At 29.9% G+C, this 18,128-nt stretch overlaps 1 protein-coding gene across 4 annotated transcripts; it reads right to left on the bottom strand.

Annotated features, from left to right (window-relative positions):
* Positions 1-3,623: 3,623 nt before the first annotated feature.
* Positions 3,624-14,204, bottom strand: LOC130800431 (F-box/LRR-repeat protein At3g58900-like). Of its 4 annotated transcripts, none has more exons than XM_057663960.1 (4): positions 13,948-14,204; positions 12,356-13,614; positions 11,985-12,068; positions 3,624-7,306 (listed from the first exon to the last, which is right to left on the bottom strand). In XM_057663960.1, the coding sequence occupies exons 2-4, from the start codon at positions 13,598-13,600 to the stop codon at positions 7,118-7,120; spliced, it is 1,518 nt and encodes a 505-aa protein (XP_057519943.1). In that variant the 5' UTR covers positions 13,601-13,614; positions 13,948-14,204; the 3' UTR covers positions 3,624-7,117. The 4 variants fall into 4 exon arrangements, with proteins under 4 accessions (XP_057519943.1, XP_057519949.1, XP_057519934.1 ...); XM_057663966.1 differs by having other exon boundaries at positions 3,629-7,829; positions 11,985-12,161; positions 13,948-14,200; XM_057663951.1 differs by having other exon boundaries at positions 3,631-7,306; positions 11,985-12,161; positions 13,948-14,200.
* Positions 14,205-18,128: the final 3,924 nt, after the last annotated feature.

Here is an 18,128-nt window from a genome sequence, read left to right on the forward strand (position 1 = left end):
TCGATTTAAAATCGAGTTTTATGTGCCTCAGCCAAGCAAACCATGCATATTATATTTTAAAAAAACACAAATTCTCCAAAGAGACGGCCTTTTTAAGAGACGTCTCTCCTTGGATTGGCTCAATATTTTATTAGAAAAAAATTTTAACTTCAAAACAAACACTCGCTTCTTAAAACTTGTTTTGACCTATTAAAGTTCATGTTTTAACATGTTAAAGTTAGTATTTTTAACTATTTGAGTTGGTGTTTTAGCCTACTAAAATAAATATTTTAACTTATTTGGAGTTGGTGGTTTAACTTGTTAAGTTGTTTACCTAATAAAGTTGGTATTTTATCCTATTAAAGTTAGTTTTTTTAAACTGTTGAAGTTGTTATTTCAAACTATTTTAATTGGCCTTTTTATGTTGCTTAAGTTGGTATGTTAACTTATTTAAGTTGGCGTTCAACCTTAAAATTGGTATTTTTAACTTATTAAAACTGGTATTTTTAACCTATTAAAATTAATATTTTAATCTGTTAAAGTTAGCATTTTAACCTGTTTAAGTTGGTATTTTAACCTATTTAACTTGGTGTTTTATGCTGCTTAGATTGGTATTTTAGAATAATGCAGTTTATATTTTATTATGATAGAGTTTGTGTTTTAAATAAAATTATCAACTACAACATATTAAAACACCAACTTTACAATATTATAATATCAACTTCAATAAAATACAGACTTTACTATATTAAAGTGCCAACTAAAATAGGTTACAACACCAACTTCGATAGGTTCAAATACCAACTTCAACAAATTAAAAGATTAACTTAAACAGGTTAAAATACCAACTTAAGCAGTATAAACCCAACTTAAACAAGTTAAAATACCAACTTTAATAGGCTAAAATACCAACGTAAAAAGGTTAAGATACCAACTTAAGCAACATAAAACACCAACTTAAACAGGTAAAAATACCAACTTTAATAGGCTAAAATACCAACGTGAAAAGGTTAAGATACCAACTTAAGCAACATAAAACACCAACTTAAACAGGTTAAAATACTAACTTCAACATGTTAAAACATTAACTCCTATAGATTAAAATACCAAATTTAATAGATTAAAACACCAAATTAAACGATTATTAGAAACCATGATATGCGTGTTTAAGGATATTTTCCTTTTTTATAAATATATTACAATTAAGTTGTGCATGAGAGTCTTCTCTTTGAGAAACCATCTCTCAAAAGAGGCGATTGTTTAAAAAAATATGTATTGTGTTACTAGGAGTAAAAAATGAACCTTGGTTTAAGTATGAAATACTAAAGTCACTACCAATTCATCCAAATTCATGTGATATCAATTGATTTCACTAACTACTTGTATCTGCTCTGTTTTCAATTGTGTTCTTTGATGTTGAAGCAAATTGAAGATGATTGAAGGTAATCGAGAATCTTTAAATATCCATATAAAATGCACAAATTCTATTAGTTTGTGGGTGGATCTGAAAAAGCATTTTCGGTGCTTAAAATTTGATGTACCTTGAATATGAAATTAAAATTGTTTAGAATGGCTTGGAAGAATTCTCAATCACTTGTCTCATTTAAATTTTTTATGGTATATATAATAATTGACTTTACGAATTGATATATGAGAAAACAAAGTTTAGATAATTCCATAGACGATCTTTAACTTAGCTTAACCAAATCATGATTGTCTTTAACTTTGTTATAACGCTCAATTAATATTGTGGCTTTAGATTCAAAATATTTATGTTCTTGTTGCTCCTTATTTATATTTCATTCTTTACAACTAAAACATTAATCATCCTTGAAGCTAAGAAAACCCTATCAAACCTAACACCACTATTGGTGATTGGTGAACCCGCTAGAAAATTTTCCGATCTAAAACTACTTTCACCAATTTGAATTTTTTTGGTGTAGGTTGTAAAAAATAATTTTAAGTTCAATTTAAATCATATTATTTTGAGGTGTATTTTTAAGAGATGCTTCAGACTGTTAAATAATGGATGGAAGATATAGGAAAAATGCTTGCAATGAATATTGAATATCAGTTAGCTATTTGTGTTGTCAATAAAATGCTTCATAAATTTATTTTCATGAATAGGTAGATATCTCAATATTAAGCGAGTTGAGATTTAACGTAAAAGTGATATAATAATTGCATGTTCAACTCAAAACGCAAGACCATGAATATAGTGCAGCTCATTAATTACTCCCTCTGTTTTCCAATCATTTTGCATTAATTGATATTTTCTATGTTCCACTCATTTTGCATTAATTCTACTCTTGAACGATGATCCACTATTTTCTTTTAATATCATATATATATTTTAACTTTTTTTTTTAATTTCATCCATACAATTCATTTTCTCTCTTTATTTATTACTAATACTCACTTTTTTCTTAAAAAAACAAATTTTCTCTTTGCTCGAAAAGAGGGTGTTATGAATAGTGTGACTTGAGTGCACATTTGCTGTGTGCATTCATGTGGTGACTCTTGGGATGGAATCTCATAAGTATGTCATGAATGGGTGTATTAAGATGAGTCTTGATAATTGTGGTTTATGATGATGATTAAAGTATGAATTAATGAGTTATTCATGAGAGTTATGGGACTTAATGAAGAAGTGGAAATGTTTAATTCAAGATGCTCTACTATGCAAGTCGAGCAATACTGTCAGAAGTTTTCTGAAGTGCAGCTCGACCAGCTCGCTCGGTCGAGCGAGCTCAGAATGGGTCGAGCAAGCATACAGAATGCAACCAGAAACTTCCTACAGCCCGCTCGACCAAACTGCTCGACCGAGCAAACCTCTGTTGTGGTCGAGCGAAGTCTCTGATACTTCTAGAATGCTGTTTTTGACTCTTCAAGTACTTGAGGATGTTTCATTATCATTTATTCATAGTTTTAATGTACTTAATGTTATTTAGTGAGATCTCTCCTATAAATAGAGAGCTATCATTCACACATTGTAATCATCCACAAAAATACACTCCAAGCCAAACACTAGCCTATATCTCTTCTCTATTGTAATTCTCCATATTTGAGAGTTCTTTGAACTCCTTTGATAATATAAGAGATACTACACACCGGAGGACGTAGTCTAAGTTGGGTGAACCTCGTTAAATTTTTTGTGTCGTTTTATTGCATTTCTTTCTCCTACAAACATCGATATCATTGATAGCTTAATTTGTTTGTCACAAAACTTCATACATTAGATCTTGGCAATATTGAAATTTAAAACACATTGTTCGAACTCTAATATAGCATCGTTTTCTGAGGGAGTATAGCAAAAGAAATTTGGAATTCAATGGAAAGAATCCAAAATAATTCTTATGTGCAAGATGTTAATTGATGTATAATTTGTAGAATGTGATACAAATATTGAGATAGCACTTTCTCGACAAACTTAATTTTGGTAATAAATTTTAATTTTTTAATTTTATCTACAAATTTATTTTCTTTTTTAATTTCATCCACTTATTTTTCACCTATTTTTTTTTTTATCATTTGTCACATTTACAAGCTATAAATTAGAAGTAATATTTACCCAATTACACCTCTTTTAAAAGAAGTACAAATGGAATGTGAGGGAGGGAGTATTCAATACAAAGTAGAGGCTATCTATTCACATATTTCTATTTCAGAACAGCACTATTGTGTGAATAGAAAATCTTTGTGAAGACATGGGTTAAATACAATTTGTATTGCGCATTATATTTGATCAATTATGGTGCATATGCTTCTCATTTCTCACTAAAATTTCTCAAAGAGAAATGATTGCTAGCATCACTAATACTCTCTCCCTATTGATAAAGAGATTTTGCACAATGATAAAAACAAACGTTAAAATAAAATAAAGTGATATGAACTTTTTCATTAAAAAATAGGAAAATTTATAAATAAATAATCTCAATTCTCAATTATTGTTTCTCGACTCAAAATACTTTAAACTATTATTTAACTTTATATACCCCTAAGTATTGTGATGCTTAATCTTAAATATTCTGCACATTGTTTTCAACTAGCTATTTTGGATATTTTGAGTCAATAAGCAACAGTTAAGAGTATACAAGGTTAGATATTCTAATTTTTAGGTATACAAAATGAAATTATAGTTAAAGGTATTATAAGTCAATAAACAATAATTAAGAGTATTATTTACAAATTTTCTTGATGTGTTAGAGGCATAGGGAGTAGATTTGCGGATCACATAATTTCATCGTGCGTCACATGAAAGTTGTGCTAACTGCTAAGTGCAGCCCTGATAATTGATGATGGTCAATTTATACTCCATTTGGATACATCACTTCCATCATCTGTTTGTCCTTTTAAAAATTCGTAAAAGCATTTGCCTGACTGAACATGGGATACTCCATCCTTAGCATTATAGCCCGACATACAATTAAATGAAAATGACTAAAAGTGATATTGAAAGAGAATTAGATGTGTAGATAAATAATAAAAATGATAAAATGATAAAAATAATTTAAATTATGTGATAACATTAAAAGAGAATGAGATTTGTGAATATGAAGAAAAGAAAGTAATGGAAACAATTCCATAAAAGAAAATTATAGCCAAGTAAAAAAAACAAAAAAAGAAAATACTGAAAATTGTTTATGAGCAAAGGGAGTAATATAAGGTATATATTATAGAAAAATAGGAAAAATGTATAGATGACAATGTAAGACTAATGGGTTAAGCCAAAAATTTTTGTAACTGAAAGGTCAAGAGTTTAAACTTTTTCCCCGAATTTTTTAACCCAAGTTCTAATTGTAAAGTACAGAGCCTGTATTGTGAATATTTTTTAACTTAATGAATTGAAATATAGATTGAGAAAACCGCGTAACTGTTTCACGATGATAATCAAAGTGGTAATTTTATATAATGAACAAGTTTAAAATACAACCTTTGCCCTCTCAACATTTCACCCAATTCTGCCACTTAAACGAAACCTCTGCTCGAGCTGACAAGGTATGGTATATGAAAATTGCATTAAACACATAGTAATATATAGTAATTGCTCCCGCTACAAGACCTTATGTAAGAACAGTGAATGAACCTGTGTTTGCACTATTCTGTTGAACATAGCAATTCCTAAGTTGACAATATAATGTCTGTTAAAAAATCTAAGTTAATTACGGTAATTTGTAAATCATCATAAAAGACAAAAAAAAAAATAAAAAAAACTTATGAAGTAATCAATATAAAAAAAAATAAAATTATTAAAAGCATGGACCTATGCATACCTTACACCTACGTACGATTTATCAAATTTATAAATCATAGTTATTTACCTAACAAACCTCTAATGTCAGCATTTTGAGTATTCGATGATTGATTCTAGTTCCATAGGTGTTGTAATGAATTGACGTACGGGTACAAGAGTGCATCATTTCACGAGCAATGCAAATTTTTAACTCCATTTAGACACAAGTATTGTTGTTGATTGATGTTATGCATCGATTAGTTGCAAGAACCGATAAGTTATTGATCGAAAGTGGGAAAAATGAGCAAAAACAGGCAAGCAGGTTTAATATGCGCAACTCAACGCTGGGTCAAAAGAGCTTCTCATTCAACAATTTTTTTTTGTTTTGCGGTATGTATATTGAGTAGTCTTGTTTCTGAGATGGTTAAACTTTAAAATCGGGTCTCGCCTTAGTTGAAGCAAAAACCACTTTCTTTAAAAAAGATATTGAATTTGATTCTCATCTATATATTTTCTTTTCTCAGCATACCCTGTAGTCTTTTAAAAAGAGATTGACCAAACTTGAATTCTGCTTTCCCTGTTCAATTACTAATAAATAAAGGAGACCATGATAATAATACTTGATAATACTTTTCCCCAGATCGATTTCTAATAAATAAACTAGTACTAGAAGTACTACATAATTTTTTTGGAAATAGTGCAACATATTATAACATAAAACAGTTAGGGGGTGTTTGGCATGTCACGTTGGATTTGAAGAAGGAAATGAGACTTTGTCTCAAAACTAAGTTCAAGTCTTTGTTTGTTTAAAGAAAATGGGAATAGGAGATGGGACTAAAATGGGAGAAAGTCTCCAAGAAAAATGTCTTGGAAAGAGTAGGTATTTGAGTTGATACTTTTATTTTATCTCTTTGTTCCAAGTCTCTATCATGACAAACAAGAGATGAGACTTTTTTATCTTTTAAAATTTCAACTAAAAAAGGTACATCATAAGAGAAGAGAACAATGTCATGCTCCTCGAATCATTGGATCATTGCAAGGCAACAAATGACCAACATCAAAGAAAATAAATAATATTTGATCATTTGAAGGATCATTTTCCTATAGGTTACCTAATAACAACGAAAACAAGATGGATCATTTTCCTATAGTTACCTAATACCAACGAAGACAACACTTTGTTTTGAATTGATGGATCATTTCATATTAAATATTTCGTCTATTCTAAAATATTTGCAACTGATAGAGTGATACTGACATATGTGAAAAGATGTAACTATCAGTTGCAATATAATAAAATTTGATAAGTTACTGTTGCATACACTACTAATCATCTACTTAAGGGTTCTGAACAATAATCAAAGATATGAAAGAGCCGAGTACAAAACATAGAACTGTTAGCAGACAAAACATAGAACTGTCAGCAGACAATAAAAATAAGTAACTCTTCTACCAAAAAAAAAACATGTAACCAGGTCAAAGAGAGACTTGCGGATGAGGATTTCATTATGAGATGATAAAATATTAATTGTATCATTAACATAAAAATTACATTCATAGTAAGCAATCAGGAAGAAAAGCTAACTGTAATACTCAGTGAATGTTAACTTGTACTCCCTTTGTTTTCATATGTTCTTCCTATTTACTTTTTTGCGCAGATTTCAATGCAAATTTAAAAGTCAAATAACTTTAATATGAATTTTAAAAAATTCTAAAAAGTTGATATTTAGAAAATATATGTTGAGACGAATCTATCAAAATCCCCACACGAATATATTTTTGATATAGATCGATGAAAAATCATAGTCAAAGTTTAAAACTAAAATTCGTATATTCTATTTGAGAAGAACATATGAAAACGAAGGGAGTATTTAATAAAAAATATACTTTAGTTAAACTTGCCTGTCAATGTTTCCAATCCAATGTAAGCGTTGTTTTCTGCCATTTAATGGCGGAATCTTTAGACCACTCACTCGACTCAAAAATCCAGTTCTCAGCAGATATATTCTTCAAGTAATGTCGCCAACATTTGTTCCCAAAGCATCCGCAGCACTGGGGTTTTGTTTTTCCTTTGTTCAATTCTTTGTATATAATCTGTCAGTCATTAGAATAGAGCAGTGAATCAACACATCAAGTTCCTCTGATCCATTATGAAGGAGTAAAACTTCAAAAGTGCGATTAAATTTTTTTATTTTCATCAACACTTCAACCTTGATTTTTTTTTTTTCTGCACCTTGCAAAGTTACAGCTGACAAAGTAATTAACAAGCATTATAGACTGTTAATTACTTGCTAGTTGCTCCTCAGCTGCAAACTTAATATTTTGCCCATTATCAATTATCACACAACGAACGTGTTTGGATAACATATTAAGTAAGAAAGGAAAGGGAAGGGGAGGGGAGAGAAGATTAATGTACTTTCCTTCACACTGAAAGGATTTGTTTAGTATAAAAATGTGAAGGAATTGTTCCGTCGAAATTCTAATTCCCTTCCTTTCATTTCTCTCCCCTCCACTTTATTAGATATCCAAACGAAGAAAGTGGCATCCCTATCTTTCTCTCATTCCGTTTCCTCCATTCCTTCCATCCATACATAGCATATAGGTCTTTTCTCTAGAACTGAAAACAATTAAAGTAAACTGAATTGGAACGGTTAAAGAGATAATAACAATCACAACTAAATATTAATGTTGTTCATCAACATAAGTGAATGGTCCGTTTCATTATCCCAATGTAATTAAATGGCTCCCTTCTTGACGGGATTAGGCAATGTCAAATGTATGCAAGATGTTTCCAATTGATCTTTATTAATGGTAACGGTCATGTACAATTTCACATATATAAGAAGTGCACATCATTCACTAAACCATTTGAATATAGTACAATTAATCCAAGAACAAGCCCAAATATGCCCTTCATCAATTATAACTCTTATACTCCATGGAAATAAGGGACAAAACTTAAGAAATGAATGGTGAGCTGAAATAGAGAACAAGCCCTAATATGCCCTTTATTACCTATCACTCTTATGCTTCCCATGTATCAATCATCATACTCTTAAGCCCCTTGTCAATTACCATACTCTCGAGCGCTTTGTCAATAATCACATATTCAAACTAATATGCCCTTTACCATAAGTTCTATTTTAGTTGTCAATTAATTCCATTTTGGAAGCCAACTTTGAATAATGCTAAACTTAGAAAGTAGGAAGCATTTATTGCGCAGCAAAACTGAGAGCTTTCTTATTGGAATCAAATTTGACTAGATGTGACCAAATACAGCTACATGGAACGTGGAACATATCCACGTTCCGCGATCTGGGAACGTTCGTCCCCAATCACCACAAAACGCGACCCAAATTACTCAAGGTGATGTTCCGGTGTAAAAGACCTTTTTAAAAACATATTTTAGCCTTTATTTACAGTTTAAAGAAAAAAAAAAGGAGGAAAGCAAGATGAAACCTAGAAAACTAAAAAAATTCCACTTAAAAACAATTTCTTAAAGAAACAAGTATCATTTTAATTTAATTTTGTATCAAATATATATTTTTTACACATATGTATCTCGTTCTCAAACGTTCTTGAGTCAATCTAGGTTGCATTCCTTGTTCCCGTACCTGTTCCTAGTTCAATACACAATGTCGTTCCATGTAACAATGGACCAAATCAAACAAAACCAGATCAAACTAAACCAAATCTTACTACTTGTACTTGTTACTTATCTTTGTTATTATGATATTATCCTTATTATTATTATCGGTGTAATCAATTATTAAAACTATTTAACTATTTTTTTATATATGTTGGCTATAACAATATTATTTATTATTGCCAGGTCGGTTAATAATTTTGTGTCTAGTGTATAGTTGAGTCATATCATTTTTGAATTGGATAGAAAGATTTACAACTAATATTTTCAATATCAAGTTGACTTAACTTATAGCTTATATATCACTAAAAAATTTATTGGAAAATTATAATTACATTTCTTATTTATTATAGCTTCTCTCAAATTCATAATAAATATTAGAAAAAAAGGATAATCTATGGCAATTTCAATGCACTAGCTATGTAAAAGTCCTACAAAATACAATAGTATACATCCAATAAAATTCTTTCGTTCAGATAAATCTACTATAACAAGAAAATCATGCAATCCAATACTGTATAAAAGTTAAAGTGATAAACATAAGTATTAATTTTGCAATATTATTAAACGTTACAAAAATGTTATATATAATAGTTGTATTAATGTATAATTTTAAGAATATAATAAATATTATAATTTTAAGATGGTCAAACAAAATAGTATTTTCTTCTATTATGTATTCGAGAATTTGTTATTCATAGGATATACCAAATATAATGACGATGACGATGATGGATACTTTGTTCACTATTAAAATATTTAATCTTTTATTTGGTTCATAAACCACACAAAGTTGGTGAATAATGTGCAAGAAGTTCCACCATAATAAGAGAATTTACTTTTAAAAATCTCACCTTTGGGTGATTCTCCTTTAAAAATTCGATCATTCAATTATATTTGAAAAATCCAACCTTTACCCTCAATTTTCTTTTAAAGGTCCAAATGACCTAAAACCTAATAAACAGGTTACTTTTTCCTTTTTCTTTACTTATTTTACTTTAAAAACTAAAAAAAAGGAAAAGGAAATTAACTACCCCTCCTCATCATCATACTTGAAATCTGGCCACCCTCTCCCCCACCGCCCCCTCCCATACAATCATCACCGTACTTGAAATCCAACTAGACCCAACAATCTCACTCCCCTCAGTTGGTGACATCCATAACCACCATTAACACAAGAGAAACAATTACTACCACCCTCTCAATTCATTAACAATGTCAACAATGGAGGATCAAACTATCTTTTTCTTGTTTCCTTAACTCTTCAAGTTATTTATGGCAGACAAATCTATAAATTTCTCTCATGTCAACAATGGAGACATCAACCTTCTTCAATTAATTCAATAATCAAAGATTCTCATTTTTGCTTCTAAACTGGGTTTTAGCATAACTAGAAATGTGAGTATAGATATTGGTAGTATTTTAGGAGTTGGTTTTATCTTTGAATTTAATTGACAAGGAAGTTGACATAAAATTAGAGAGGGGCATCAGGATTTTTTTTAGAGATTTGGAGAGAGGAATGATTTATATAAGAACTAATAGAAAGGTTTTAATTGAGATCAAAGATTGAATGAGGAAGAAGACAATGATAAAGATTATTATAGAAGCTTCCATGGCTATTTTGCTTTACTGTCTTTCTTTTTTTTTTTAGTACAGGAAGAAAGGTTTTTTTGTTTTTCTTTTTTAGTTTCCGTTAAAAAAAAGGATAACAACTCATTTTATAACACGTGTCAAATATTTTACTTTTTTTAAAGAAAACGGGCCACATCTAGTGAACGATACTGGCAAGTCCTTTAAAATAAAATTGAAGGTAAAGGTCGAATTTTTCAAACAATAATCAAAAGCAGAGATTTTAAAAAAAGAGAATCACCCAAAGGAGGTATTATTTCAATCAAATTTGACAAAGAAAACAAGCTCTAAATGGCCAAATGGGAAGCATCACAAATGTAATTGTGTTTCAATCTGCGAGTATGACAACTTAAATTGGATGTTTCCTTCCATCTTTTACCACCATTCCCATTGATTGTTTTTTTTTTCCATTTTATTTTGATGGTTACGTTTGGAATATTTCATACAAAGAGAAAGAAATTTGAACATATATATTATAGGATATAAAAAAATATATCTACGAGGAATTTTGTTAGATTTGTCTCGATGTATAAAAAGAAACGTACCTATAGATATTGAGACTTAAGTCATAACGAATGATTGTAGAAAAAGCAAATGTAACCAACAAAATGTAATTGATGGAGTGTTATTTTTCAATAGGAACCTAACTATATAATTCATCCCTAGTATTACCCAAATATCTCGCTAATAATGTAAATTTCTACTAATCACTCTTAACCTTCAAGTAGAAAAAGGCGGAAAAAAGAGTACAATATGAAAAAGACTGGAGCAGTCATATAAACACATGGTTTCTCTTTAAGGGGAAAGTAAAAGAACTTTCTCATGATATCCAAGAAAATTTTTTATAACATACGTCTCTAATAGAGAATTTGTTAGATTATAAGTATTCTGTACAATGGAAAAACAGCAAAAATTTTCTTTGTAGAATCTTCATGCCTTTGAATTCAATCTTTTATGAATAGGTTTTTGAGTTAATGTTACACACATCGATGAAAGTTCTACATAAGAATCGAACATTAGTCCAAAAAATCTAAAAAAGTTTAATTTGACTAATTAACAAAAAGAACTTTAATTAAGTAATTGCATTGCCTATTAACCATAGTAAGGACATAAAAGATAAGTCAAACTGATTTACCCCATTGATTTAAAATCAGTAACTAATAATCTCATATAGGTGAAAGTGAAGCCTAAAAGTTCTAGACGATGTGTCGACAAGAGGAAGGTTAATTCCTTGAATTTGGTTTATAATGTCAAATAAATTAATTGCAATTCAAGTTAACATCAAATGACTAACATAAAGGCATCCATTTTGAAGGGGGAAAAAATAAATTGCTTAATTGAGAAGACATCAAGATGGAGGAATCACACACAAGGCAAAAGCAAGAGGTAATAGAAGAGAAGGCATCACCATCCTCCATATGCTTTTAATTTGCAATGCTTTGTGTTTGCCCGACAACAAAATGACATTGATATAAAAACTACTAAAGAACAAAATACCTCTGGAAAGTCACTGCTGCAATGGGACATTATAGATAGATTTGGTGACCAAAATGATTCCTTTAATGCAGTATCAAGCAAATCCTGAAAGCACGGAGATATTCGAATTGAATGTGGCTTGGTTATATGGCGCAAAGGAAGAAGCATTGCCCTGACATCTTCATAAATGACTATATCCTAAATATCAAATAGAACACATGAAAGAACTTCAAAAAACAAAAAAAGCAATAACAATGCCATAAGAACAAAGAGTTGTAAGCAGTACAATGACCTTAAAATCTCAGAAACATAGCAACAGTCACAAGTTTCAAGCTAACAAATCAGAAAAATGTCAAATATAGATCAAAAGTTCTCAAGAGTAAATTTCTAACCTGTTGGTTCAGACTCATTGATTTCAGGCCTTTGTCGTGATCAATATAGTCAAGGAATTTGTGTAGAAAACATGCTTCATCTCCCCAGATATCCCAATTACATGCGGCTTTTGATGATGAAGCAAGCAGTAGTTCCTTTAAGCTTGGACGAGTACGGAAGAAGAATGGCATCCTTTGACCATGAAACTCAAGTGAAGTCAAGTTTGGAGCATCAATTTGAACCTCTTTCAAATTCCGGCACCTTCTAATCACTAACTTCCTCCAATTGTTCCCAAATAAGCGGATTCTCTTTAGCCCATTGCAGCTGCTAAGAACCAACTTCTCAAGCTTTTGGAATCCCATAACTTGATCATGAAACATGTAATCAGTCATCCTGGGATAGTCCAGTGTAAGCTCCTTCAAACCTATGCATGCTGATAAGGTCATTTTACATAGTCTCTTCTTATCACTGTAATACCAGAAAGTCTCAAGCCCCGGCGCTTCAATTACAATTTCACCAAGTAAACAGCACTTGTGTATATCAACTCTCCTCAATCTATCAAGGGGGCCGATAAACAGTGTTTTCAATCCGGCACATTGTATTAACCTCAAGTCCTCAATGACAGGGCAACCATTGATCAATATTTGTAACATGAATGGGCTTATAGTCATATTCTTAAGTGATAGGTTCTGGAGACGAGGAAGATTTATGAAAGACGAAGGTAAAATGCAATTATACAAGTGCAATGCGGTAATTGAACTTCCAGACATGACACACGAAGGTAAAGAGAACGCCTCAGATAAGAGTTGGATTTCAAGTTCCCTAACATTCCTTACAATAGTAGCAACAATTAAATCCTTTATATGAGATACTGTTAATCCTGTATCATTAGTAAAACACAAACTAAACTTCTGGATACTGAAAATTTGGTCTTCATCCTTGCTAAGCAACCGGTCCATCACATTCTTGTAATGTTCCTTTAAAGCTTTCTTCCTATAGCCAAAGTGACGCACGTCAAAAGTCAAAACATTATATGAGGTCCATATTTGCTTCCATTTCTTGGAAAGAATGCAAGTCCGCGCAGCATCTTTAGGGTGAAGGTGAGAAAGGATTTGATGAAGCAAATAATCAGGCAAGTTCGAAAAGAGATCAATTTTACGATCTTTTTTAGATTTCTTTTTATGGCTTGAGGTCCTTTTGCCTCTTTTCTTACACTTCTTCGACGAGACATCCATAGAAAGGATCGGTAACCTCTTTTCACGCATTGATTGAATTCTCTCTAAAAAGCAAAAAAAATTGTTAACAATATAAACATATTCATAGTGATTTAAGTATCATATTGATTTAAATCAGTCAATACAGCATACTAATCAGGAACAACAAAACGAATGATAAATTCATCTTGAATTTCTAAGTCTACGACTCTTAAATTAATACTAATTATTCTTTTACATTAATAATTTACTATTCATGCAATTTATAATTGATATGTTTAAAATTACAATTTTTTCATTATTTGCATCTTTGATTCAAAATCACATATTTTCGTTGCAATTTAACGGAGTAGCAGAATCATTAAAATAAGAATTAAACAGAAATATAGAAATCATACCTTAAGATGAGCAGGAAAACTAATCGGAAGGAGAGACAAAGAGACGGCAGCAGATGAAGCACTATTATCTTCCCCAAATAGCCAAAATCAAGGTTTCTGATGAGAATCGAATTACCTTCCCAAATTTTAGGGTTTATTATAAAAAATGAGGTAAAAAACAAAGAAGAGAGAACGAGAGACTAACTCTTATATTAACTTAATCCAACTCAAAATATTTCAATTTTGAAAATTCCAATTCAAAACAAAACCACATTATAAAAATTCCAAGTCATATTTCTTATTTAGTTTGGACTTTGGATTAAATTGTTTTCCAATTTTTATTTAAATAACTTTCGTCCTAGCACTAAATACCCTCTGCCGTTGATTTTGAAATATTAATTTACATTGAGCGAAATTTTAATGTGGTTTTTTTGTTTGTTATATACTTAGTTGTCCTATAGTTGTTAGTAGATAGATTTCCGTGCCAAGCACGGTATATTAATTATTTAAATAAAAAATTATTAATCTTATATATGTAAATAAATTATTATATGACTTTTAAATTATTGGTTTATAGCAATGGTATAATTTTCGATAATATAAAAAATAAAAAATATTCTAATCAAAATAAATAGATAAATAAATAATATAATTATCAATGCAACTTAATTAGTTAACAATATTTTAATCTTGCAAGTATTTCCATCACCGTTAGCGTATGAATATTCAATCTAAAATTAAAATTAACTAAAATAACCTAAGTAGTAGAATTAGATAGAAATTTTTTTTTGTTGCAATGATACGTGTTCAAATTTTCTATTGCTTTAAAATATAGTATGATTATATGACTCTTAAATCACTGTTTTATAGCAATGGTATGATCGGTAATAAAAAAAATAAAAAAAACATTATAATCAAAATGAATAGATAAAATAAATAACAAAATTATCATTAACAAAAATATTTGACCTTGCAAGTGTTCTTATCGCTATTAGCGTATAAATATCCAATCTGAAATCAAAATTAACTAAAATAATCTAAGTAGTAGAATTGTGAGAAAAAAAAATTTCTTGTTGCAGTCATGTATCCAAATCTTCTATTGCTTCAGTATATAGTATGATGTATAGATAGATAGATAAATGATAAATTAATAAAATTAAAGATAAAAAATTACCTTAATTTAATTAATAGAATTGGAAGAGAAAACTTTTATTGTTGTGGTGACATGTGTTCAAGTTTTTTATTGCTTTAGTATATAACTTGCCGATCTCTAATATGAAATATATATATATATGTTTCTTCAATAACGTAAACCGGCGATTCTATGTTTAATTCAATCGGATTTTCTAATGAACCATCTAATCTGCAAGAATTAACTTAAATAGTCATTAGATTCCACATACCTGCGACACCCCCTCTCTACTAACCAACGCCTTCTTTTCTTTTTTATTTTACACTTTTCGCTCGAATCTTTTTTTTTTTCTATTCCAGTTAGACCGTATGAATTTTGACATTTATATGTCTAGATAACATAGATTATCTTGATACATAGATATATTACCTGGATCTAAACTAAACGATAGACTCTTCCTAACACTAATCAATGATAACCCTCCATGGATTCACCTATATAAGCTGTAGCTAAAGTTGCAAAAATAAGAGCCTGAATACCACTTATAAATAATCCAAGAAACATGACAGGTATAGGAACCACTAAAGGTACTAAAGAAACAAGAACAACAAATACTAATTCATCCGCTAATATATTTCTGAAAAGTCGAAAAACTAAGTGATAAAGATTTTGTGAAATCTTCTAAGATGTTAATGGGTAAAAGAATTGAGGTTGGTTGAATGTATTTAGTATATACTATGATTTTCTTTTTTGCACGTAATTTATTATATATTGTGATTGAAATTAAATATTTTTATTTACACTAAACGAAAATTTTAAATTTACATGACTAAAAACTAGATTTTAAGACGAATAAAACAAAATTTCATATGGTTATATTATTTCATATGCATAAGTCGAAATTACCGAAATAAGATTGGATGTGAATAGTGTTACTATTGAAATGTAGCGAGTATTATAGAACGAAAGAAGTATGACTTAAGTTTTGAAGTATAAAAAAATATATATATTTTTTTAAAATTTTTTATGAAATACTTTTAAAGATATTGAGGCTTAAAATATGAGAAATGGTTATATAAAATGTGAAATACTTTTATGAAGTACAAAAGTAAAAAATGTCCAAAATAAAATATAAACAAACTTTCAGAAACAGACTATAGATATTTATCACAAATTGTTATATGAGAAGTTTTCACCTAATTATTTGAATTACAGTAAGATGAACCAAAAACTTAATGAAAATTTTATGTGAATATAAACTCATTATTTTGAAATGGTTTAATTTATTAGTTATGTTCTTATTCACCTCAACTCAAGGTCCCATTACTAAACTGTTAGACTACCATTTAACACGAACTTTTAATTGACCTTTATTACTACGTTTGTCCTAAAGAATTAGCCTATTTTTTTGAGTAGGTCCTACTTAATTTGTTTTATTTTTTTATGACTCACATTTTTTCTTTAATTATCATCTACGCATTTAACTTATTACATCATCATCTCATCTACACAATTCTTTCACTTTCTCGTAAAATATACATTTTTACCACTTTTGATCATTTTTCTTAATCTTCACATCATTTGTACTTGAAGCTACTTATTTAAGATAGACGGATTGTAACTTTACTCATGATTAATCTTGAAGTTCAATTTTTTTTTCTTTGAGTCTTGTGACAAGAATTTTATTATTACTACCTACATGAATGATAAATCCCCTTCTCTTTAGGAGCAAAGTTCAGTGTTTGTTTTAACTTTGATACTACTCCAAATCAGTCTGAATTAAAATTAGTTTTGATTTTTCGATTCAAATTCGAATTATATTTTTTATGATCCGAATTGAATTAAACCAAATTTTAAAAAACGGATCCATATTAAATTGGATCGATGAAATTGACCGATTTGCACTAAAATATTGTTACTATTTTGACCATATTAGTTTCAAAATTTTGTATATTCATAGAAAACACAACAGCTAGGGAATAGCTTAATGCTTATAACAAGCTCCTTAATAGACATTATTGTGACACCCCAGCCTCATCGGACTGTTAGTGACTATTTATGGAGAATGTAGACTAGCCTAGACCAACACAAGTATTTTCAGTGCACTTTTGGCCTCACTCGTACGCACCCGAAAAAACATATGGGAAGGTCTGTTTGTTAACATGGATAGTCTATCAATCCTTTTTAAACCTCAACCTGGGGTATTATGCGTATCCCCACTTAAGAATGCAACATCCTCGTTGCACCTTAGTTTCAGAATCTTTCCTCACAAGGTGCACTGAACGCACTATCAGACACGACCGCAGTGTTACTTTGATACCACTTGTAACATCCCGACCCAATCGAACCGTTGATGACTACATATGGAGGTTGTAGATTGGCCCCAGAGACCTACACAAATCTTTTCAAGTAGCGTACTTTTGGCATCTTTTGTTTGCACCAAGGATAACTTTTTGGGAAGTTACCCATTCTAAGATTGCTCTCCACCAAGCACATTTAATTGTAGAGTTCTTCGCAAATAGGCGCTTTTAAAAAGAAAATACACCATGCTAATATGAAAGGTGTTCACAAACCTAAAAACGAGATGCAATAATAAATTGTTTTTTTCTCGTAAAAACAATGAGTCTTAACTAAACAAATCAAACTTTCTTTGTTGAGAAAATTATTAATGTTTTTAATGAATCATACATATTTATTTTCAGAATCGCTACTTTTCTTTTAATTGTTACTTCAAATACTACAATCATCGCAGTTTTGTAGATAACTACCAAACCACTAAACACAACTTAAAACGTTAACGCTAATATTGTTGTCTATTTATTTTAATATCACAAATGTACGGATGTTGTGATCCGATTAAATGTCGATTCTCAAGGAAGCATGATCAATATTCAATTTTATTTAAATAACTATTCAAGAAACAAGGTTTTAATTGATTGGACTTACTCTAGAATAGAAATTTCTATAAAATATCAATATGACTAAAGCCTAGAACAATGGAATTTCGCACTAAGATCATATGATTATTTTTACAAGAATTGCAATCTACTTATTAACTTGGTTTACCAAA

Source organism: Amaranthus tricolor, chromosome 1 (assembly GCF_026212465.1).
Source record: "Amaranthus tricolor cultivar Red isolate AtriRed21 chromosome 1, ASM2621246v1, whole genome shotgun sequence".
NCBI lineage: Eukaryota > Viridiplantae > Streptophyta > Magnoliopsida > Caryophyllales > Amaranthaceae > Amaranthus > Amaranthus tricolor.

Bases quoted from the DNA above. Each gene is read 5' to 3' on its own strand.
- LOC130800431 (XM_057663951.1), bottom strand. From the start codon at position 13,600: ATGCGTGAAAAGAGGTTACCGATCCTTTCTATGGATGTCTCGTCGAAG. The intron at 12,162-12,355 runs GTTAGAAATTTA...TTTGATATTTAG, and splicing joins CAATGAGTCTGAACCAACAG to GATATAGTCATTTATGAAGA. The intron at 7,307-11,984 runs GTATTTTGTTCT...AATGACTGACAG, and splicing joins GCAGCAGTGACTTTCCAGAG to ATTATATACAAAGAATTGAA.